Raw genomic sequence first — 25,233 nt, forward strand, 5'->3', positions numbered from 1 at the left:
CAGCATTTCTAAAAAAGATTAAGTATTTCCAAACTATATAGCTTTTGTAGATTTTCTTGACATTTCCAATCTTGCTTACACTTTTCTCAGTTGTGTGCAAAATACAAAAAGATTGTGTTATAACAAGAAATGTTTCAAGCATCCCTGACTTGCTTCATAGGTGCAATACAAGGTGTTTGAGCATCTGGATTTACTTGTTTTTTGTTAAAAAAAATACGTTTGTGTAGGCTGAATTCTTTCAGGTTCTCCAGTGTTTCTCTCCAAAAGTCTATTCAATTGTTTTGGATATCCCCTTCTTCATAAAAGAAGCGAAATAAAGAGCATCACTAATAATAAACAGTGAGGAGTCAGCCTAGAAGATATGCAGAGCTAACCAAGTGGAAAATCATACACATTTAGCTGAACATTGCCTGAACTGGAGCTTCTCCATGAGCATCTCTGTTTACTTGGGATGTGGACTGTTGGGTATTTTCAAAAGAGATCACAAAAGAGAAGATGGTCTCTTGCCCCACAGTCTAGTCATTTAGCTTCTTTTCAGAAAAGGTGGAACCTGGATTCCAGACCCTCTTAAGCATGTAGGCACATGCCTATGTGTGCATACGTGTGTGTGGCAGGAAGGGCAAGATATGAGCTCCTGCTTTGTGGGAGAAGATTCTGCTTACCTCCCCATTCCTGGGGATGGTGGGTAGTCTCCATCCATTTAGCTGAAGTTCGAAGAACATGACACATGAAGAACTTGTGACGAAGATATATATGTGTGTGTGTGTGTATATATTGGTTATGTAAGAAGGATCTTTATTGTGAGGCCACTAAGCCATCCTGTCTACTGGAAAATGAAGACAGTTGTTTCATGCCTTTGTGGGGTAAAGGAGGTCTGCAATCCAGCAGGAACCAGTTTGCTCCTGAAGGTCGGTACATAATACGAGGTTTCTTAAGTATAATGGGTCATTCTTTTTGTTGTTGTTTTTCCAATGGCAGTCGGTAACATTGCCTGTATGTGATGAACATTACATGCTTATAACAATGTAAAAGGATCATTTCTAAACAGTGATTTGTGTGACTCAAAGACACTGATGACAAACAAGGTATCTTGCATACTTTATTAGCAATGAAAACGTTCCTCAAAGACATGATTCCACTTAAAATTCAGCTCCGTCAAGACAGAAAAAAGCTTCTCTCTTTCCTCTTACCTGTTGAATAAATTTAATATCTTCACACTAATTAGGAAGTTAAAATTACATCACCAGAAGTAGTAATATCCTCTTAAATACTGCTTTATGTTCTTGTGAAGTAGAAGAAAGCAATAGAAGACTTAAGAATAGCCTTGAAAAGAGGTTTAAGGAATGAAAGCATATAGAATTTGTAATAAAGCTAGACAAACATTTTAATACTTTAGAAACCCTGACCTTGAATGCTAAAATACAGTAGTGCTACACTCAAACCATGTATTAGAATAACTCATTAAAAAGTGTTCTCTGCATGTTGCACGTCAGTTATTGTTTGCATTGCTGCATTAAGTTCAAGGCACAGTTTTTATATTTTCATTTCCTTGTAATGAAAATTATAAAAAATAAACTACTAGTAACGTAAATATTTAAAATAGGATTAAATCCAGTATATTCAAATATCCATTATCAGGTCTCTTCTCGGCACAGACCAGAAACTAGTATAACATTGTCCACTCCAATTTCTCCAGTTTTGCCTTTCCCACGTTCTGATTCAAAAGTGATCTGTCATAAGAAAAGAGATGTATTAACAGTGAAAATGTAGTTTATCCAACCATTTAGCAACTTTTAAAGGTAATTAGTTACAATGCTATATTTGAGGAATGTTTTATTGCAATACAGGAAAGACTTAATGACTCAAATCCTTGCAGCTTTTAGAATTTGTGAGTATTATTTGAACTAGGCTGATAATCCTCTGCACAGATTTACAGCACCAAATGGATTCATTTAATAAGATTACTTATTTTCATTGTACAAAGACAATGCAAATTGAGTGAAATCCTATTATAGTAATGTAACACTATCACAGTATGTGATGTTAGTTCCCTCCTTTTCTTGCAGATATTACAATTATTCATTTTCCATCTCTCTGGATATATATCCGGTAAATACATATGTATCTAACTACTATATACAAAGTGGGTTACTAGTTACAGTAATATATACACACACATATATAGTAGGTTGATTTTATGAATAGGATGTCCGTGTTTTATTTTTTATAGTCTGATTCTTATTTATGTAAGGGCTCTTCTACGTCTTTCTAGTAGTACAAAGAACCTTGAAAAGGTCTAGCATTTCCTTTATGCTCACAGTATTCAATTCTGCCGTATAACCCTTTACACAGCATTGAAAACGTTCAGACACATAAATTACAATCAGGCTCTAAAATTTCAAGGAGAAACTTGCTGAAGCCCTGAGTGAGCTAGTTTTCAGATATACATCAAGGCACAGTGCTCCCTGCTGGCTAGCATGTCCTGCTCCTAGGGTGATTGTCTGCTCTTGGTAATAAATGATGTCTCTTTTTGAACTACTGGTCTGGATAATGTGGTTTGAGAGCATCCTTTTCTATGAAATGGGGATATTTTTCATTTTTCCTGGGATATATGTGTGCCTTCTGTTGCATTAGATATTAAATGGATTTTGACTGTTTGTGATAATTTATGATCTGATGTAGTTTTTACAAAATGACAGAATTATTGGCATTAGCGTTCTAACCAACTGGGCAATTCAGTTATGAAATTACAACCAGATAATAACTTTTCTGCCTCCTAAAATCTGTGTTCCTGTTTCCCATTCCACATAAGCCTTTCAACTGCCAGTATGTGATGCCTATAAAACAGCTGGCACAACATTTCAGGATTGGGAAATTAAGCTGTTGGTTATGGTAGTTGGCTTATGAACTGTGTTGTACTTACAGTGTTGGTTGTTTCAGCCCCCTGAAATATTTCTACTTTTCCAGTTCTCCACCTTTCATCTTTCCCTTTGTTCTCCTCCCAGACAGGAGCAGTTTTTTTGTTGGCGAGGAACACTCGAAGTTTCCCCACTCTCTCGCCAGCAAGTCGATAACTGAAAATCAAGCAGTAGCTGCTCTTTGGTTTGAGGTCATTGAGGAGAAGTTTTAGACGTCCTGTATCTTTCTTGTGGCCCACAAAGGCTGGAACTGCCATGTAGTACCCATCACCTCGTAACAAAAAAAGGAAAATACATATTTAATAGCCTCAAGCTATTTATTAGCAAATTGAGTAAAATTTTGCTGAGAAAATAAGTAGAAGCTGTGTTACTTGAATAATTTAAAATCAGACTGGAGAAAAGCAGCAGGGATTATACTTTACAAGGAATCAGCTTGCACTGTTGGAAGTCAGATCGGTTTACAAAGGAGATGAGTTCATATTTCACTGGCAATTACAGTCATTCTTCCTTGCATTGCAATTGTCTGTATCTTTCGAAGGCAAAATCAACTCAGTTTTTTCAAATGCAATAGCTTGAAACATGCTGCTGTCCCTCTGTGGTCAGATCATTTCCAGTACTTGAGCTATCTCAAAACTCTCCCCACTGTCCTCTGCAGTGATGACAAACTCATAAAGGAACTGACAGCTTATTCCACAAATCCTGTAGGACCAATGGAATGAATGAGACACACAAAGAGAGAAAGGGATAAAACATCTGGGCCCATAAATGAAGTCATAATCAGCAGATCTACATTTGGGAAAATGGGTTAAGGTCAGGGTAAGGTCTTCCTGGAAGTGGCAGGACAGAGAAAGGAGCTGGGGAAAAGGAAATACAAGGAGCAGGAGAGGAAGGATTAGCAAGGAAAGACTGGGATGGAAAGACTGCGAGGGAAGAAACAGAGAATGTGTATGTTGGAATTGGAGCAAGTGGTCCACAGAATACACTGGTTCCCACTGTAACACCTGCAACATTTCCTGGGTCACAGGGGAAGATCACAGAATTATAGAATCACTGAATGGTTTGGGTTGGAAGGGACCTTAAGGATCATCTAGTACAACCCCCCTGCCATGGGCAGGGACACCTCCCACCAGACCAGGTTGCTCAAAGCTCCATCCATCCAACCTGGCCTTGAACACCTCCAGGGATGGGGCATCCACAGCTTCTCTGGGCAACCCGTTCCAGGGCCTCATTGCTCTCATCATGAAAAACGTCTTATATCCAACCTAAATCTACCCTCTTTCAGTTTTAAACCATTATCCCTTGTTCTGCCACTACAGACTCTGGTAAAAACTCTTTCTTTGTCTTTCTTATAAGCCCTCTTTATTTATTGAAAGACCACAGTGAAGCCTCTTCACAGCCTTCTCTTCTTCAGGCTGAACAACCACAACTCTCTCACCCTTTCTTCATAAGAGAAGTGCTCCAGCCCTCTGATCATCCTTGTGGCCCTCCTCTGGATTTGCTCTAGCAGGTCCATGTCCTTGTTATGTTGGGGGCCCCAGAAGAGTTAAACACAGCACTAAACAGCAGTTAAACTCCAGGTGGGGTCTTGCAAGAGCAGAGCAGAGGGGAGAATCACCTCCCTTGGCCTGCTGGCCACACTTCTTTTGGTGCAGCCCAGGATACAGTTGGCTTTCTGAGTTGCAAGAACACATTGACAGCTCATGTTGAGTTTTTCATCCACCACTATCCCCAAGTCCTTCTCATCAGGGCTACTCTCAATTCACTCATCACCCAGTCTGTATTGGTATTGGATATTGCCCTAACCCAGGCACACTTGATCTTGTTGAGCTTCATGAAGTTCACATGGGTGCAATCCTCAAGTCTGTAAAGGTCTCTCTGGATGACATTCCTTCCATTTAGTATATCAACTGCAGCCCTCAGCTTGGTGTCATCTGAGAACTTGCTGAGGGAGCACTCAATGCCACTATCTCTATCATTGACGAAGGTATTAAATAGTATTGGTCCCAGCATGGACCCTTGAGGAAAAGGAAAGAAGAGAAGGGGAGGGGAGGGGAGGGGAGGGGAGGGGAGGAGAAAACCCAATAACAACAAAAAGAATAATCAAAACAACTGATGCACAATGCAATGGCTCACCACCAGCTGACTGATGCCCAGCCAGTCCCTGAGCAATGGCAGCACCACCTGGACAACTCCCCTCAGCTTTAATTGTTCAGCACGATGCCATATGGGATGGGATATCCCTTTGGCCAGTTTGTGTCAGCTGTTCTGTCCCCTCCCAGCTTCTTGTGCCCAGCTGGGCACCCCCAGCCTCCTTGCTGGCAGGGCTGCCTGAGAAGCTGAACAGTCCTTGACTTGGTTTAAGCACTGCTCTGCAACAGCTAAAACACCACTGTGTTATCAGCATTATTCTCACCTAAGTCCAAAACACAGCACCATACCAGCTACTATGAAGAAAAGGTATTCTATCCTGGATGAAACCAGCACATCGGGTATCAGTTTTTCTTAAGTAGCACCCTGCCCTTGCTTCATTCTAAGGAATGCCTTCACTATTTTGTCTTATGGAGTTCGAGATTTCTGAGCAGTTATCACAGTGCTATTTCTAAGCCGTGTGAGTGGCAACACTGCCACATCAATCTAAATGGCAAATGTGTAGTTAAAGGTCCTACCAGCCTTGCAGAGACACAACATGCAGCTAATATGGTTCCCATTGTTTTGTACCTTGCAGCTCCTAACGGTTGTTATTTTCTAACCCTTTTTTTCTCATCTTTTGATTCCCTTGTGTTGAAATTGCTAAGAATCAATTGCCACTGGATATTTCAAAGAAGCAGCTTCCACTCCCAGCCTTCTCTGCTGCCTCTTTTTTATGATTATTTCTTTACAAAGAAAACCCACTGATAGGAAAATTAATTCTCTATTTTATTTTCTCCGTCATCCCCCTTTTTTTGGAGGGGGTGAGACACCAAATCAAAGCATGGCTAGGGGGAAGACATTTAAATACCTCTATCTCGATCAGCAGGATTCCAGTCAAAGTCATCATTAGTATCTTGTTTCCAGTCGCAGACCCCTCGACTGAAGCTGCAATCAACTGGAAAAAAAAATAAATTGGCAATGGAGACACAGAGATAAGTGGAGCGTTATAAGTACTGATAAAAATAATTTGCTTTTTATTCACCTAGTTATGAGTGTATAGGTCATTCTAAAATTATGTGCAATCTGAGTTCAGATAGTTTTGACCTAGATTAAATTGCAAAAAAGCACAACACTAGAATTTATGTAGTAATTCTTTCCTTAATTCACAGAAATACCTATTGTGACTTTTTACTGCCAAATTTCCATGTGCACATGATTTTATGTGCTGTGAGTTTTGTATACTGAATGCCTGCTGATTGCCAGGTGTAGTTTGAGATGTCAGTTTTGAACTCTAACATCATAAGTAGTTTAGGATCTGCCAACTTGCAAGCTTTACTCTCTCCATATGTGACACTGCTGTAGTTGTGATCAGCTGAGATGCACAAGCTCCAGTTCATTCCATTGAAAGCGAGAAGCTGTCCTCCCATGAGAGGAATCCTTTACTTCAGCACTCAATTTATATTATACAGAGCTGGAAGTAGCCCAAATCAGTTGATCTTTAGAGCACGCTGCAAAAAATGTATCATCCAGAGCACAGCACAGCCTTTGTGACTGTGCAGATGAAAAGCATCATATATAAAGAAACAAACACTGTGAAATGTCAGCATGACAGATCAGATTAAGAACAGTATGTCAGTCATCTGAATTTCCTTAGAAAGAGGGATCCTTCTTGTTCTTTTCATGCATTTTATCATGAGACAGAGAAGTGCAGGACATGACATTTGGAGAGTATTACTGTATAAATTTAAGTCTTGTTTCCAAAAGCACTACTTTCTGACTTCAAAAACAAAATAAAGCAAACAAACAACAAAAACTATCTCACACTAAATGTCTGCCAGCATGTTTGCCTTTTTAATTTTTTTTAAAGATCTGGAATCATATCTCCATTGTTTTTTTGTGAAATCCACCTCGTCCTAAAATGAATCTCAGCTACAGTGAATCCCAACATTTCAGCCCCTGCACACTTAGCTCATGACTCCACAGAAGGTTGCTGCCCTGTAAATGCATTAGCTCAATATGATCTCTTAGTTCCCTCTCTTGGATTCTGTTTTTTTTTTTTTCCTGGCTCTCGTAATCAGGTCCTTATAGTCAGCTTCATCATTTTGTCCAAAGCCTGTTTTTAGCTTCTTGCTAGCTCCACTTACCTCAGAAAGGCTGCACAACTTAAAATCAAGTCACTGCATCACAGAGGAACTGTTGCCCACCAGGAGCGAGGGTGAGAGTGCTCTCTGATCTGCTTGTATGCTCTGCTTTGACCTGAGATACTCTGCAATCTGTTATAGTTACCAGAAGGCAGTGCAGTCTTATGCTAGCAAATGTGTGAAGTAGTTTCCTAGGGCATGGCAGAAATTTAAATTGTGTACATAAATTGGCAGGTCTTGGGCCTTGTATGTTCCACTGAATGATTTTATAATTTATTTTTTTTTAATGTGAAAAGGAGTATCATCTTACTCTGATACCCACAGAACTTACTGATGAACTGGGAGCTATCATGAATTTATTTAGGCTATTTAAGATTTAGGGTAAATACTTATTCAGTCTTGTTCAGGGGACACTCATTCCTGTTGATTACAAGACACACAAAAAAAGAAAATAGCTGAAGGACTTTGGGATATGGTTGTGTGCTATGCAACACTCCTTTAACATGGCTGCATTTTGTAAGTAACCAAAATTACCTTATTTTTTCATGAATCTGAAATAAATAAGTAAAATTCAATTGCAAGTCACTTTTCCATGTTGGAGGACATTCTATACGTCTTATCAACAGTTAAAGATGTTTTGAAAAGGACACAAAACCATATTGGAACTGGCAGAATGGTTTCACCAGATATTCACCAGATATTGTCTCTAAATGCTCATTAAGCTTTTGTTTTATGTAAAGACTTTTAAAGAGGTTCTGAGGCTTAGGTGATACAGATTGTCATGAAAACACACAATATGCAGGAAAATAAATATTACAGAATAAAAATAAAGTACCTTCTTGCTCTGGTCTCGAAACTGGAACTTTTCTCTGTGCCAGGAGAGGGCCAAAGGCAGCTGCTTCTTTACCCTGGGGAACTGGTGAAAACAATTCATCAAGTGCTGAATCATAACAGGAACAGAAAATGGAACTTTATTCCTTTATACTAGTTGCCATAGTTTATTTATATAATTCAATGTATGTGTTTTTCACTCCACCACCGAAATAACATTTCTAACCCCAGTTAGATACTAACTCTGAATATTAAAATGTTGTTTAAATTGCTAATTTCCACATCACTGTGCCTTTTAAAATGTGGGCAATGGAGTTGCAAGGTTTGCAAGGTCAAATATCTTTGCACATGATCTTTCTTTGGCATGATGATATGCTTTCTTGCTGCAAAATTTCAAGCATTGATTGCCGTAGATGAACACCATGAGATAGCAAAGACAATGACTGAATGGCTTGGCAGCAGTTTGGAAATAGGAACCTCAAAAAAATGGGTAATGGGAGAGACTTCGTAAAAGCCATAAACTTTAGGAGACCAAAGGCCCACAGGTGTGCGTTCAGGTGGGTGGTATCTGTGCTGCTGTAACGGGATCTCTAGGAGACGATTTTTCCAAAGCTGTGCTGTCTCCTGGGGCACGTGTTCTCCTGCAGGTCTCATCAGCTCCACTGGCTGTTGGGAAGGAAAGGTGCAGCGACTGCCCTGTGTCTTCCTCACCCTCCCTGCATCAGCTGGCAAGCACATCCTGATGTTTTGATCATCAGACGTGGTAGAAAACCCTGAGCAAGCTCTTTTGTAAAAACTGATTGACTTGTTCTATGCCAAACTGGAAGAGTTGGTACAGCAGCAGTAAATGAACATTAGGTGCCTTCTCTACAATATCAGACTAAAGGAGGTACTGCAAGAAATAAAATAAAAATCAGCCACAGCCTGAGAGACAAATGCAAAAGCTCTCACATCTGTTGAGCTACAAAGGTACAAGAAGCTTGCAAACTCTTATTTTCCATGGATTGTCAGCCTGAGGCCTAAGTATTTTTGAAGTTCTGTGGTTAAGCTTCTTTTGTATTATTTTAAGTGGTGACAGGAGAAGTGTACACACTAAAAAAAATGATGACCTCAACTTCTCTGTGTGGTGCCTGCGTAAGTAACTAATCACACAAGGCAATGGGAAGACCTGCTTTCACTGGCAGAGGACTCCATCCATTGGAAACACACATGCAGATGATACCTGTGATATATACATACATACTTAGGAATACAAGAAGACTCATAGAATCATAGAATCATTAAGGTTGGAAAAGACCTTCAAGATCATCTGGTCCAACCATCCCCCTACCACCAATGTCACCCACTGAACCATGTCCCTGAGCACCAGGTCCAACCTTGAACACCCCCATGGACGGTGACGCCACCACCTCCCTGGGCAACCCGTCCCAATGCCTGACTGCTCTTTCTGAGAAGAAATGTCTCCTAATTTCTAACCTAAACCTCCTCTGGCTCAACTTGAGGCCAAGGAAGGATGGGAAGGGTAAGGAGGGAGGAGGGAAGGATGATCCTTTGGATTACTGCTTACAAAAGGTGCTAGTGGAAAGCCTGACTTAAGAAGTTCACTTTTTCAGCCATACCACATGGGAAGCAGCACTAAGAAAAGCTCACGCTTCCTCAACGGTGCCAGCTGATTGGAGCTATGGAAATGGACATTGGTTTCTCTACTCAGCACTATATTAGTCATGCTACTAGAAAGCTGCCAACTGTTTTAAAAGTCATGACTTTCATATACACACACATTTGTTCAATTGGGAGTTTGTTCCAGTGAGTTCCACTTATCTAGGGCTTCCCAACAAAATACTCCAACATATTTGAAGTCATAAGCACATGCTCAAGTTTAAGAATATGCTTACAAACCCTTCAAACCAGAGCCTCCAAGTGCCATAGAATATACCATTTCTTAACCTTTCTTCTCCTTCAAAAGTGTAAAAAAGTGTTCTGTTTGTACACCAGGGAAAACACACAGCAATGACGAGGCCCTGGAGGCAGTTCCAGAGGGACTGAATTGAGCCAAGAAAGGAGACTCCTGCAATCTTATGAGCTTTCTGATGAATTGCCAGGAGCGTGTCCCCTCTTGTTGCCCTTGCAGCCTTCTCCTCACCTGGACCACTACTTAAATCACCTAGATAATATTCTTACTTAAGGCGAAGATTAATATATCTTTCTCCAAATTAATATATGTCTACATATACAGATTTAGGAACATGCCCAAAGTGCTTCGGTGTTAAGTTTACTGTCATGCCATAAACTTGGCCTCCTGCTTTGTGAAAGAGGCGCAGGCTGTGAAAACCCTTGCCAAAATGAAGAAAGTTATTAAAATATGAACAGCTCTGGAAAGACTAGAGCAATTTAACAGAAGATAGCAGCTGCCAGAATGATTTATTTACAAAGTTATTGAATTACACTTGAATTCACTTGAGGGATATACATGCAGGTGTACCTGTGTGCAGCAAATGCTTCCAGTGAAGAACTGTCATGTACATAAAAAGAGTAAAATTTTATATCCAAATCTATTTTTGCTTTCAGTGTCAGGCATTACAGTCAGGTTCTCCACTTACTGGAAGATATCACCAGCGAGTTAGGAGAAACTGTATGCTTCAGCTTACAGAGACGTTTTCAAGAAGCCTAACTTCTTGGAAGGTGCCTGCGTTTGACATTGGACCATCATGGGACATAACCAGAATCCAAGGTCTGTCCCTCCTAAGTACTAGCCAGGAGTTAGGTTTGCACTTTTCAGCTCTTCTGCAGTCCACTGGTGCTTGCAGAAATGCAGGCCTTCCAGAGAGTCCTTGTCTCTTGTTCCACAAGAATACACTCCGACCAACAAAAGCTCACTTAAGTCTCACTTCAGGTGCAGCAGAGTCCCCCCTTTCTTTCTGTACTGCTGGTATCCCCCACCAATGTATCTGCAGCAAAAGCTATCACATTATCTCCAGTTACATATAAACCCCTTTGCACCAGGGTGCTACACATTCTTAAGTGCTACTGCCATCACTATACTCTTACGAGTTACGATGGATTAATCTTATGAGCAGGAATTAATGGCAGAGAGAATTAATGCCCAGGTCCTCAGGGATATCTATGTAACCAACTACCACCAATTTCCACAGGAGCTGTGTCTCTGAGTGCCTGACGAGCTGGGCATAAGTAAATTGGTGATGTTCCATTCCTGAGAGCAGTCATCTTACTGCTGACACAGTCTCCCGGGACTGCAAGAAAGTCAGTGTTGCTGTCTGTGACATATGTCTGAGTAACGCCCCTGCTCTGAGGAAAAGTAATCTCTCAGTTTGAGTCACATCAGGTGCAGCTTGTCAATTGTATTGGCTGCAGGAACTGTGCCTAGGAAAGAGACTTTCTGCAAAATAAAACAGTCCCAGCTAGATCAGATGGTTGAAACAATCCTGAGAAACATACTTGCATAAAAATAATAGGACTCACATAAACCGACTCTGAAATAACTGATGACATGACTGCAGTCATGGGGACGCTTCTTAGGAATACCTTCAGAAAATACTTGAGAAAGCCCTGCTAAAAAGAAGCATTCAGACATTGCCCTAATATAAACATGCCTAAATAGAGTGCCATGAAGGGAATTTAGAAACAAATTTAGAAATGAAACTTGGTTAAAAGAAGTTCAGAATTCAACCCTAAAAACAACAGGCTTCCAGGGAGAGCTGCACATAATGAAACAGATCAGGTTTTGAGAGCCACCTTCTAGACGTTCCCCCTGTTAGGGGAACTTTGGGTAGCTAAGTAAAGAAAGGTGACAGACCACCACTACAAGGTGTTGCAAAAGAGCTAGTTAGGTTCACACTTATCCTTTTGCACAGCAGTGTCCTCCTAGACGTGCAGGCAGACAGCAGTTCCCTTTGCTTGTTGAACAGGTTTGTTATCACTGACCTACCAGTTGCACCAACTCTGACTACATGACTTCTTGTTTGGAGCTGCCTTGTGCTCGGATTGCTTGGAGTGAGCTCAGGTCCACCTGCAAAGTATCATGTAGACAGACCTTCAAGTCAGTCTACAAGTCAAATAAAGGATAATGAGATCACAAAAGCAACAGGAAGTCTTCAGGAGCACATCTGGAAATGCACTGCTTGGATAAGCTGCAATTTTAAAAGGCCCAAAGTGAAAACAAAACCCAAAAAACCCCAAACCCAATGAGCAGAAGTTCAGTACGATAGCTGTGCAGCACTGGTTCAGGGACATGCTTCAGAAACAGAACACCACTGCTAAGTGGCTCTGGTACTAAAGGACAGATTTTCCTTTATGTGCACTTGGCTTCACCTCTCTGCTTTGCCAACAACTGTATATAAGATTACTTACAGTACATTTAATACTCCTGGAAATAATATTTTGTCTGAAAAAATATGGTTTGGTTTATAGCTTGAAAATTATTTTCTTTTCGTCTGCAGTAACGCATGTGCTATCCTTAAAGCTTTATTTTTCTTTTCCCTGTTAATGGGTCTATATTCCTTATAAATCACCCATAGCATCCTGAGGTGACAATACTGGAAGAACAGACATACAGCAGGAATACAGGCACCCAAATATTTAAAGAAGCTAGTTGTGGGGAGTGTGGTACATTTTTGTTTCTTGCTATGGCTGTTTTTTCCATCCCCTGGAAAATGCCTATGTCTGTTTTTGCCTAGGTAGTCTAGTTAGTCTAAATGTAAAGATAACACACAAAATCTGGGAGAAATAACTCACTGTTAGCAATTCTAACATACACAGTCCCAAAGTGTTTACAACTGTGGCATGTGGGAACTCACACAACAACGGTTCTTGTTGTCTATCTATCACTGCTCTCTGATGTTCGAAGCTCGTTAAAAGACAAGACAAAACAACACAAAACAAAAACAACCAGAAGACCAGAGTGGGCACTATAAAAAAGTCAAACAATATAATAGGTAGTAAAATGAAGACTAGCTTCCTTTACATTCAGTATATCATTATTTGCTTGCACAGTGGTGTAGAAAAGAATGAGTTTAACAGCCAACGTCCTGATTAACTGGGAGAGGTATCTTGTTCATAATTAAAAGCCTAGAATCCATAAGATAAGCAGCCCATTTATATTATTGCCAAATGAACCAGAAGGCAAAAACCTCCTTATCATTCTTGGTGCTATCAAAGCAAGAAGCTTGGTAATTAACACAGTTGGCTATATTATATGCTTGTGTTTTACAAATATTAACGTATTAACTCTCATATGACTCTTAGGGAGCCCAGGAAGTTGTTTTGTTCGCTAGGTGTGCACACTCAGAGTATGACATCGGGGATTTGACATTTCAATGTCCATTGTGTTTTATATCACTGTTTAAAAGCAGTTCCTACTGAGTTAATAACTGTAGCTGTGGGTGTTTATCACTTTGGGAAATCAGACCTTAGGATCTCATCTCACATAGAAAATAAGGAACACACACTACTCAGAACACGAAACGACAACCTTTTTTTCCCCTTCCCTGCAGACCCTGCCTTATTTTTTATGCATCTGCAACTTTTGTAATCAATAGGACAGTGCTGTCTATTGAACTACTCCTTGCACAGCAAGACAGATCCCTCCTTCACACTGAACAAGGTAAAGATCCCACAGAAAACACACATTTAAAGTCATTAAAGACTGTATCAAAAGGTATAAAAATGTAAGAAGAAAAAAAAACTTTTCACAGATAACCGTAATTTCGACATTTCTTAAATGTTGAGTGCTTTATTCTGCTATCTTAAACTACTGGATTTTTAAAAAACTGAGTAGAAGTTTTCATAGACATCCTGCATTTTGATACTTGGCCTGTTTTAATAATTTAAATCCTCATATAATAATTTCTTTCTTTTTTTTTTTCTTTCCCTACAGCATTTTCCTATGGCTCCCCATATATTTAAGATGCAGTAAAGTTACCATGATAAAATAATGCACAAATTTAAAAATAATAATTAGGACCTCTGGAAAGTGTGAACTATCCATTTTTCCTAATTAACTCCCCTTCCTGGAAGACAAACAATACCATTTTTAATAATACAAAAGGCAGATGCAATGTGGATACTTCAGGGGATTGTACAGAGGAACTTAATGTGGTAGTAAAGGAATCACTGGTGAATACACATCAGCAGAGGAGGAAAAAAAAAGGATGTGTAAAATTAGTAGCTGTAAATTTGAGATAATCCTGTACTCCAAAGGGTCATTTAATACCATTAAAAATGAAGTGATTTTAAAGATGGAATCAATTAAACCCATGAACTGTCTAAATTTTAGTACATTAACAAGGATCAAGAATGGCATATGGCAATTTAAAAGGAAAGGAAACACAATTAATACATGCAACCCAACCTGAAAGAAAAATGCAAATGGCATGACACCTTAGGTCCTGTACAAAGTTGGGATCAAAACAGAAAGCCATAAATAAAACAAAGTTCACATACTTAATGAAACTTCATCTTGGCCATAGTAGTTTCCCTGTATAAAGAAGCACACAAATATTCTGTCAGCTCCCCCTGGCAAAGTAAAATCCCACCGGCATGTTCAGCATATAAATCCCTTATATTACTAATTTAAAATTCCAGTCAATAATGACAAGAACAAAGAGAGTAGGGGAAAAATACAGATAAATCACAATACTTTAATATTTTCAAGCAATAATAGTCCTAGTCACTGCTGTCAGTTGTAGAGGCAATTTCATAGAGATTTGTAGCCACAGATAGCTGTTGCTTAGCCCAGGCATATGGTGTTCAAATGTTCTGGCTTGGTTGAGAAAGTCCTTGAAAATGAACCTCACTAAACTTCATTACAAAAATCTCTTGTGTATTATTTTGACTTAGCTTTTGCTGTGGACAAAGTATTTTCCTGGTGTGCTCTCACTCAAACTGGAAACTTGGAAATGAATCCACTCAAACAGCATGGCAATGAGTATTCAACACGAAGGTTACAGGATCTACCCTTTGCAGTTGCATTGGGTCACACAGCCCAGTACAGGTCCCAGTCCCTCAGGTTCCAGTTAATTAGTCAATCATTTTGACTCCTTCCCAGTCGAACCACATCTAGCTGAACATATCTGGTATTACCAGTGCTGGTCAATTTCTACCATTCTCTTTGCATAAGAAAGCTCCCCATCAACTTACCTTCATGAAGAAGATTGAGTACCTGAGAACCTAGCCTTAACACAAGTTGCCATATATATTGCAGCTGGTTTCTGTTCACTTTCTCCCTACTTTCTGCACAAGTATGACCAGCCTTGGGTTAATTATCATGACTGGGAAGAACTGTGTCCTCCTCTAGGCTAATCTTTTAGTGGAAATGTGTATAAAACAGAATTCTCTAACGTTACAAGACTGGTCATCAGAAGACCTGGGTTTTCTTGTGAGAGAATGGAGGCAAGTCACCTAATACCTTTATTTGAGACACCCACATGGCTGTGCCAGTATGGTAAGGCTTATCCAAGGGTAGCTTGCCATCCAGTGAAAACTTCAACCCCAATTTGGCTTCAGCTCCTGCCCCTGCTACTTTTTTCAGGTAAATTATTTATGAAGAGATCCTTACAAGCTTGGTGGAAAGCTGCATAAGCTTGTCAGGAGAGAAAGGCTGAGTAAGGAGGTAGGCTGGGGTTAGTGCATCTGGTGTAGCTGGCCAGAGGAAGAGTGGTGCTCTTGGCACAGGAACATCAACTTTGGAGTCACGGTGCCAAGAGCTAGAAACCTTTCACAAAAAATGGAGACTGAGCAAAGCCTGGAGGTTAGGACATTCAATGAAAAAAGTAAGGTGGGTGCACAGTCCCAGCTGTCTGTGCAATACACATTTTGAATTAGGGGGTCTCCTGCATGCCAGCTGAGCTTCCTAATTTATCAGTTGGAAACACAAACATACTTCCTCAGGCTGGTATCTGTGTGTATGTGTGTGTTTACTTCAGTATTTTGCTGTCCTCTTTTTGTGTTGGCCTGTATACATCTAATTGCCTCTTGCCTCTGACAGTCATAAGGTCAGAGGAGGGCTCTCAGTAGGCCAAGGGCCCACCATGAGTGAGCTCTATCTTTTCTCCACTTACTTTAGTAATCCCATCCTGGGCTTTTCTTCTTGTGCATGTAAGGACTTGAGGAGGGAAGTAAGTTCTGAGTATTTTCACCATTTGATCTTGCTAAAAGCTGACATGCAGAAACGTATTTTTGCATGTGGCTACATGGCAGCTGTTTGGATACTTTGGAAATATTGCTGCTTCCTGATTTATGACTTTATATGTTTACAGCATTAGAGAAGCATTTAAGTGTCTTCCAGAACAGGAAGGTCTACATAGTGTGCAGCTCTACACGCACTAGATAACACTATTTTTGATATTACTTTGAAATGCTAGGTTGAAAGAATAGAACAAGTCATAGAATCATATAGGTTGGAAGGAACATCATTGGGTCACCTAATCTGACCTGCTGATCAGGTGGTTGCTCAAGGCCCAAATCAGTCAAATTATGAGTATCTTCAAAGATGCATATTTCACAACCTGCATGCACACCTGCACCATTTTTTGGCCAACTTCATGGTAAAAAGAAATATTTTCCTTATAACTAATCAGAATTTCTTTTGTTCCAACATGTATCCATTGCCTCTTGTCCTGTTGCTTTATATTTTCAAGATGAAACTTTTCCTTCTCCATAACCTTCCATTCCTCTTAAGGCTGAAGAAGCCAGTTGCTCTCCTCCTCTCCTCATATGCTGCATGTTCCAAGTCCCTGACCTTGGTGGAGCACTGCCAGACTAATGCCGGTATGTTCATGTCTTTCTTTTAAAGGGGAGCCCAAAACTGGACACAGCACTTCAGATGTGGTCTCCTGAGTGCCAAAGAGAAGGAAGAACCATTTCTCTTAATCTACTGGTTACCTTGCTAAGGCAGCCCAGGGTGTGGTTGGCCTTCCTGGCCACAAGGGCACCTTGCTGGCTCACGTTCTTCAATTTATCTAACAATACCATCGAGTCCTTTTCTGCAAAGCTTCTTTATAAGCAGGCAGCCCACATCTGTAATGTTGCATGACACTTTTCTTTCCCTTTGCATTTGTTGAACTTCACAATGGCCCTGTCAGCCCATTGCAACAGCCTGTCAGGTCCCTCTGAACAGCAGCGCTGCCCTTTGGCTTATAGGTCACTCTCCCCAGTTTTGTATTGTCAGGAAACTTGAAATATGCCACAAGCAGTCACTGTTGTTAATATTTGCAGAAAGGGAGGAGATTGGTGAACAAACACCTGACTTTACTCCGTTTATCAGCTCTCTAGCATACTTTGGGGAAGCAATATTAGGCTATATCCTTAGCCTAAACTGAAACAGACCAATTTCCACTGATTTTTTTTTATTTTTATTTTTTAAAAAGGCAATTTTATGAGAATAGTGCCTTGGGTAAAGAAGCCTGTATTCTCAAATGTATTTAAATGATTAATCACATTTGTTCTTGGCTTTCCTAAAATAGCAGTATTACAGACCATGTTTCTAGAGGACTTTAAAATTATCTTTCCTTTTTAAAAACATATGTGCATATGTTTTTTTGAATCCAATAGCAACAACTGGAGTTCTAACTTAAACTCCATTTATGTTCATTTATATCATTATGAAATACAGCGCATAATTTTATTTACTGTGAGATAATATTTATTGCTTTTCTATACTTTGGAAAAGAAAAAGTATCATGAATAAATGTTTATCAGGGTGCATTTTTCATATTGTATGTTTTTGCCACCCCCTTGAAGAACACTTGAATGAGCCAGATAAAAATAAAATTAAAATGCATTTGAAAACTGAAAACAACATGGCAAGAAAACGTGTATCATACAACATAGTGATTGAAAGAAAACACCTGAAAGTGGACTGAGGAAACATGTCAATCTTCCTGATGAATGACTAGTGTCAGAAATTAAGCAAGATACCTGCTCAGATACCATCAAATGTTTTAAATGCGAGTGCCTATTCAGATAGATTCTCGCATGTAAACAAAAGTGATAAAAAACCCTCTGGTGATTCATGACATTATTTTTCTGGTGTGAATGCTATGAACAACAGTGGTGCCTATTGTATAGTCTACATTATTTGAAACACAAGGATACCAAAGTGTATGTTTTTCCTCTGAACAATGCATACTATTAGGATGATGAATATGCCTATCATGAACCAAAGCTAGTTGTTGTCTTATGCATAATGAAACAGCAAAATATCATTTTTTATTGGGGCTTCTATGAAGAAAATGAGGAAAAGCTACACGTAAGCTGCTGTCAAACAACAGCTGGCAGAGTGACTGTCAGGATGGCACACTCCCTTCTGTCAACATTGACTGCAGACTGTTTCCTCTAAAAAGGAGGATTCACTAACTTTCATAGAATCCTAGAATCATAAAGGTTGGGAAAGACCTCCAAGATCATCTGGTTCAGCTATCCCTCTACCACTACTGTCACTCACTAAACCATGTCCCTAAGCACCACGTCCAATGTTTCCTTGAACACCCCCAGGGACGGTGACTCCACCACCTCCCTGGGCAACCCGTTCCAATGCCTGACTGCTCTTTCTGAGAAGAAATTTCTCCTAATTTCCAACCTGAAATCTCACAGTACCTATATTAGACTCATTTTCTACAAGTAAATTAGGATAAAATAGCTATAATGTTTGGTGACTATTTTTTTAGTGTTTACATAATTATTTGCATTAAAACCAGTACAAAAATGGAGAAACTTACAAAAGACATCTCCTCTTAGACTTTGCTCATGGTCAATCTGATTCTCATAATCTTCATTCTCTTCCTTGCCTGTCTCCTCTGCCTCTTCTATAGTAACTTCAGTTTCTTTCTCTTCAACAGTGTAGCTCCCACCAAGATCAATACCACCTTCATAGTCCAGTGACTGCAAGTGGGTCTTAGAAGCTGGTGTCATCGCTGATTCTGGGATCACATTCTTGATTGCTTTGTGCTTTTTCACACTGTTTTTATGGGCAAGAAGTTTCTTAATTGTGTCCTTAGCTGTTCCAGGGATTCTTGGAATTTCCTTCACTGACTTTTCAGGTATAACTAGAACCAAGAAGAAAATATTAAATGTCAACCTAATGACTCATTCAGCAATCACATTCATAAATGGCACCCAGGTGTTCTTTACAACGTCCAGAGACCTACACAATTAAATTCTCTACTGTGAGATTTAAGTTCACCTCTCCACAGAACTGAATACGCATTCACTAGTTACGCATTTACCTCTGTTGTACAGACAGCACTCGGTTTGATTTAGAATCATAGAATCACAGAATAGTTTGGGTTGGAAGGGACCTTTAAGGATCATCTTGTTCCAACCCTCCTGATCCAACAGACCAGGTTGCTCAAAGCCTCATTCAGCCTGTCCTTGAACACCTCGAGGAATGGGGCACCCACAGCATCTCTGGGCAACCTGTTCCAGGGCCTCACCACCCTCACAGTAAAGAATTTACCATGAGTTACAGTGAAAACACAGAAGTGACCCTCTGTCATAACCTTAATTGGCCTGTATAACACAGGCCACAAAGTTCCTTACATTCTGTATTTTTACACTGGAGCTTGGAGAAAAAAAAATCCTTCAGTTTGTGGACTACTGAAAATTGTCGATGGAGACTTGATTCCCTATAAAACATATGTCAGCCTACTAGCAGTGAGCATTTTTCTTAGCTATCTTTTGTGAACTTCTCTGACCTAACATTTCTTGCACCAAAGGCTGAAAGACACTGAAATAGAGTATATTTTGAGAGGAGATATATCAAACTGATTAATCACATTTTATTTAGATCTAAAGGATAAAACCTCCAAACTTCAGAGAGGCATCTGAGAACTCCAAATTATCTTCTTCTTGCAATTCAATGATGGACTAGAACATAAATATACAATTTTCTGATATTGTTACTGTTTTATGATTCCTTTTGACTGCAAAATACTACAAGGAAATCCAGCTTTGTAGTATCTTGCAACTTCTGATCCTGCTCAGAAACACAAAGGCTGGCAGAAGTGAAAAACTTCTGTGGGGTAAAAGTCAACCAAGATTGTTCAAAACTGTAAAAAAAAAAATTGATTTGGGGATTTTCCCCATTCTTGGTCCATCATAGATTATAATGAAGTCAAATATCCTTTATATCCAGGCAGAAAACTTCAAAACCATTAGTGGTAAGAGGATATTTTAACATTGACATAGCACTCCTGATTTTCACAGCATGCTCTCCTTGTCAATGTACTGTTTCAAGGTACAAGCCTTTTATTGATAAGGCAAGAGTAATGGGCTAAAGTTGTGCCAGGGGAGGTTTAGGTTGGATATTAGGAAGAACATCTTTACTGAAAGGGTTGTTAGGCGTTTAAATGGGCTGCCCAGGGAAGTGGTTGAGTCACCATCCCTGGAGGTCTTTAAAAGACATTTAGATGTAGAGCTTAGTAATACGGTTTAGTGGAGGACTTGTTAGTGTTAGGTCAGAGGTTCGACTGGGTGATCTTGGAGGTCTCTCCCAACCTAAATGATTCTGTGATTTCTTTCTAAATTCCATTATTCTCTCTACAGTTATCAAACTATGTTGGGATGCTTAAATGAGGGACTATTTTTAATAGGAACCCATTTGAAGATGCATTTCTATGGGTGCAGGGAGCCAGGATTGATTTTCTGCCAGTATATGACCCAGTAGCAGCGCAAAGGGCTCCTTTGAGGCACAATGTTGGTCAGTTTTTCTCTATGTTAAGATAGGAAAATTATCAGTTCACATAATATGAGGAGAGATTTCAGTTGCATATTATGAAACACTTGTTTCCTATCCTTGCTATAGGATTGTAAAACACGGGAGCAAGCTACTTAGATTATTTGAACTGCATCACTCGAACCCTTAAAACATTGTTAGACTACCATCTGTCACTAACATGCTGGATGTGATCTGCCTCAGAATGAAAGAACAGACAAACCGATCCCTTAGAGTCCCTTCCAGATGTACTTTTCTGTCATCTGACAGAAAATGATAGCTCTTGGTGCCAATGGACAAGTCATCACTGAGGATTAAAGCCAGGACTACTTTGGATCAGTTTGTTCAAAATACGTGTACAATACAGAGCAAATTCAAAGGAGAAATTATGGCAAGACTGCAGATGCTGCATTTTATCAGCAACATCAGTTGCTGCTCAACATCAGCTGAGGAACACCACTGTGCAGAAAGCAGGACTGGAAGACTTAGTATGACAAAAACGCAAGTTTTAGGGAAGACGTAAATCTGAGGAGTTCCAGTTTATAAGATAGATGATCTAGTTCTGCCATAAGGATTCAACTGAGTTAACGAAGTCCCCGGCTAAGTATCAGAGCTACTGAGGAAGACGGTGTCTTTGGTGTTTAAAGTCCATGGCAATGGACTTTGGGGCTTGGGACAATGAGGCATTTTAAATCAGCTCAGGATTTCATGACTGCTATGACATGACCAGTCAGTATGCAATTAAATATTCAGCTCCCTAGTGCAGGCCATGGCTTGAATCTGTTTGGGTTAGGAAGAGGGACTGGTAAGTATGATAGCACAACCATGTGAGAAGCTACTGAGAGCTTTCTGCAGTTTAAGTCCATAAGTACTTAAGAAATAGTAAGAGCTGCATAGCTCCAATGTGACGTACAAAAGCTCTTTCACAGATGGAGACTATTTCCACCAATGGGTCAGAACAGCCATATGCGCTGCTTCTTATCTTTGATTCTTGATCAGTATTGATACTGAAGTGCCTAAAGTCTTTCTGAATTGCAATTGGTGGGGAAAGTCAGTTATTTTTATTTCCCCATGCTTCTGCTGTGTAATGACTGTGTTATCAGGGCAAGAATATGTTCCTAATTTGCTCCTTACTCTGTGGTGATAAAAACTTCATAGTGGTATTTTGGGACAGATGGACTGGACCTGTAACGTTGGGTAGTACTAAATTTCATATGATTAGGCAATCACCAATTGTATGAAATTTAAGAAGAGCAAGTGCCAGATTCTGCACCTGGGACAGAGCAATCCTGGATATGTGTACAGACTGGAGAATGAGAGGCTTGCCGTTCTGCTTAATGGTAAGTTGAATATAAGTCAACAGTGTGACCTGGCAACCAAAAGGGCCAACCACATCCTGGGATGCATCAAGCATGGCATTGCTAGCTGGTTGAGGGAAACGATTGTCCTGCTGTGCTCTGTGCTGGTGTGGCCTCACCTCAAGTACTGGGTACAGTTTCAGGTGCCACAATATAAGAAAGACATAAAACTATTAGAGAATCCTCCAAATGAGGGCCAACGAAGATCGTGAAGGGTCTAGAGGAGAAGACATATGAGGAATAGCTGAGGTCCCTTGGTTTGTTCAGCCTAGGGGAGACTGAGGGGAGGCCTCATGGTGGCCTGCAGCTCCCTCATGAGGGGAGCGGAGGGGCAGGCGCTGAGCTCTGCTCTCTGGGGACAGCGACAGGACCCGAGGGAACGGCATGGAGCTGGGACAGGGGAGGGTCAGGCTGGGTGTTAGGGAAAGGTTCTGCACCCAGAGCGTGGTCGGGCACTGGGAACAGGCTCCCCAGGGAAGTGGTCATGGCACCAAGCCTGATGGAGTTCAAGGAGCATTTCGACAACACTCTCAGAAATGGGGTTTGATTTTGGGTGGTCCTGTGTGGAGCCAGGAGTTGGACTCGAGGATCCTTGTGTGTCCCTTCCAACTCAGGATATTCTATGATTTGATGATGCTCTTTTCTGTGTGTTTCTTCTCATATAAACAAAGGGAGCAGAAGAAAAAACTCCACTTAAAAGAACAGTACTGTAGTCTAGTAGGAAAAGAGGAAAGTTCCCTGAATTTATCTTAATTTCTGGATAATATAATCCTAATCAATGTGAATTTGTCACATTTTATTCATGGTAAATGCAACTAAATTTTCTATTTAGTATGCCAGGAGCAAAATCAGATTCTCTTGGTTAGCTCACTGGAGTGCTCAGATCTCCTGAGACTGCAGGTGGAAGTATAAAATAAATTAATGCCAATAATACATAAAATAAATAAAAATTGAGGATTTTGTTTTTCTTAGCATTTGAATAAAACTCGTAGCCTTGCTTGCCAGATACTTGCAAGTAAGTTCTATTAATACACCTTTCCTCTGGAGGATGATGTTCTGAAGGATATATGTAATTCAGCTGCTGTGGTACTCGAGTCTAAACTCAGAATTCAGCAGTAAAAATTATCAGGAAGAATTAATTCCAAGTGAATTTTCTCTTGACAATCAGTAACAAGAAACTGCAGGCCATTAATAAATAGGCTGTGGAAGCCAGGACTGACTGCCCAGCAAACCTGAACATCTGATTTTAGTTTCTACTTTGAAGTCTTCCCAGTGAAATGAAAAATTCTTACAGCTCAACATAAAAACCTCTGTGGTGTCAGAAAACCAATCTCCTTGCATGTACAAAACTAAGCAGTGTAGAAAATCAACTGACAGGAGTGACAAAAATATGGGAATGAATGAGTATAATCCCCACTTGCTTGCAGACTGCAGTTTGCTGATGGAAATATGAAAATTGTAATGCTTACATTTTATATCATGGACAAAGAGGGACTAGACACCAAGTTTAGGATATATCATGAGTACCCTAATCTGCATTCAGCTGTAGAATAAATAGCCTAAGGTACGGATTTTTATGTCTACCAGTAAATTGCAGTAGGAATGAATGAATCTAAGCATAGAACACCTAAAACTCAGTCTGTTCTGCAGAATCCACTCCTTGTGGACTTGCATGAACGCACAGCTTACCCTCTTTGACAGTCTGGGGTGCCACAGCTGAGGCAATGATTTTTCAGGACCCTTTGACCCCAGACATTTATATAAACACACAGGTGTTGCTCACAAACGTTTGTGCATTTATGCATTCATGTGATTACATAAAGAATTTTAGAAACTGAAAAGAAATGTAGTGCATTTTATCACAGCTTCTTTTTATGCACCCTCCATCAGGAAGCATGCAGATTAAGACCTCCTGTTTTTACATTTTGTATTTATAGCCCTAGTACAAAAATATTTCAGCTTCCAAAGGTATTTTATTTCTTTGAATCAGAGGGAATTAAAGCAAGTGATGGAAAAACAAAGGCAAATGTGGGTTGAGGGCTAGAAGTAAATCTTTTCTGACATCAGCTGCAGTGCAAGACTACAAGACCACTGAAATGGCTTGGTATGGGATGTCTAATGACTAAGTTGTGAAAGTTGACTCGTAAAAAATACAGAGAACAGATGTCAACCTCCTGTCTCTGTGCTGTACTATGTAAAGGGAAATGCACTGGGGATAATGCAGAAGAGGAGCAGGCAGTAATCTGTTTTCCTCACACGCACTGTGCAACTGCAGCTGGTGTTGACTAGGGCTCTGAACCCAAGATGGCTGCAACAGGAGATGCCTTACTCTGCACTCTGACAGGCACCACACTGCTTCCACCTTAACACCTACCAATAGGTTTAAAAATCTGGTGAGAGACAAGCTTAAGAGACTGGCTTAAAAGTTCTTTGGTAGTTCCCTTTGTAGCTTCTGTATATAAAAATTAGAAAGGGGACAAGGGATACAGATTTGTGGGGTGTAGGGGGAGTCTTTAGATGTGAGAGCAGATTATATCACAAGGATAATTTCAGAAATCATTCTAAAATGTCCTAGACCTCATAATGAAGGATGCTTCTTTTAGAGAGTCATTAGAGATTCTGAAAGTTTTAATACATAGTTTAATACACAGTTTCTATACTATTATGTTCTTTTAAGCACCATCAACTAACTATATGTATCACCTGTTTAATTTCTAAAATTCTTGTCATCTTATTTGGGGGTGGATGCTTTGAGAAATCAGGGCAAGTTTGTCACACTAGACTGTACTTACGTCACGACTAAGATGTTTCCAGTAGGACATGTGGGATGAAAAAAGCGTAAGCATTATTCATTAAGGGATGACAGCCGCATTTGACTCCATGTTGAATTGAATCCTAAGAACCTGACCAATATTATGACTAGAATGGCTTTTTAAGCTTGTTATGTTATGGTGACAATCCAAACTTTTCTCAGAACTTGCAAGTTAAAAAGAAAGCAAATCATAGAGTTTTTAGGGGATACCCTACGAGCAAAAAAGGAACCTGATTAATACAAGAGGGATGGAGAGAATTGTCATGGCTTTGTATTGCCATTTAAATATCCAGCAAAGCATAATCAAGAATAGCAA

At 39.9% G+C, this 25,233-nt stretch overlaps 1 protein-coding gene across 1 annotated transcript in view; it reads right to left on the reverse strand.

Annotated features, from left to right (window-relative positions):
* Positions 1–1,378: 1,378 nt before the first annotated feature.
* The window catches only part of EGFL6 (EGF like domain multiple 6), a 45,861-nt gene continuing 22,006 nt past the window's right edge, over positions 1,379–25,233 (reverse strand). Inside the window, exons 8-12 of the mRNA XM_035542225.2 lie at positions 18,754–19,080; positions 8,025–8,105; positions 5,917–6,003; positions 2,924–3,189; positions 1,379–1,730 (exon numbers count right to left, since the gene is read on the reverse strand). Of these exons, the coding sequence (XP_035398118.1) occupies positions 1,635–1,730; positions 2,924–3,189; positions 5,917–6,003; positions 8,025–8,105; positions 18,754–19,080 (857 nt within the window). The 3' untranslated portion in view covers positions 1,379–1,634. The remainder of the gene's footprint in view (positions 1,731–2,923; positions 3,190–5,916; positions 6,004–8,024; positions 8,106–18,753; positions 19,081–25,233) is intronic.

This window comes from Cygnus atratus, chromosome 1 (assembly GCF_013377495.2).
Source record: "Cygnus atratus isolate AKBS03 ecotype Queensland, Australia chromosome 1, CAtr_DNAZoo_HiC_assembly, whole genome shotgun sequence".
Taxonomy (NCBI): domain Eukaryota; kingdom Metazoa; phylum Chordata; class Aves; order Anseriformes; family Anatidae; genus Cygnus; species Cygnus atratus.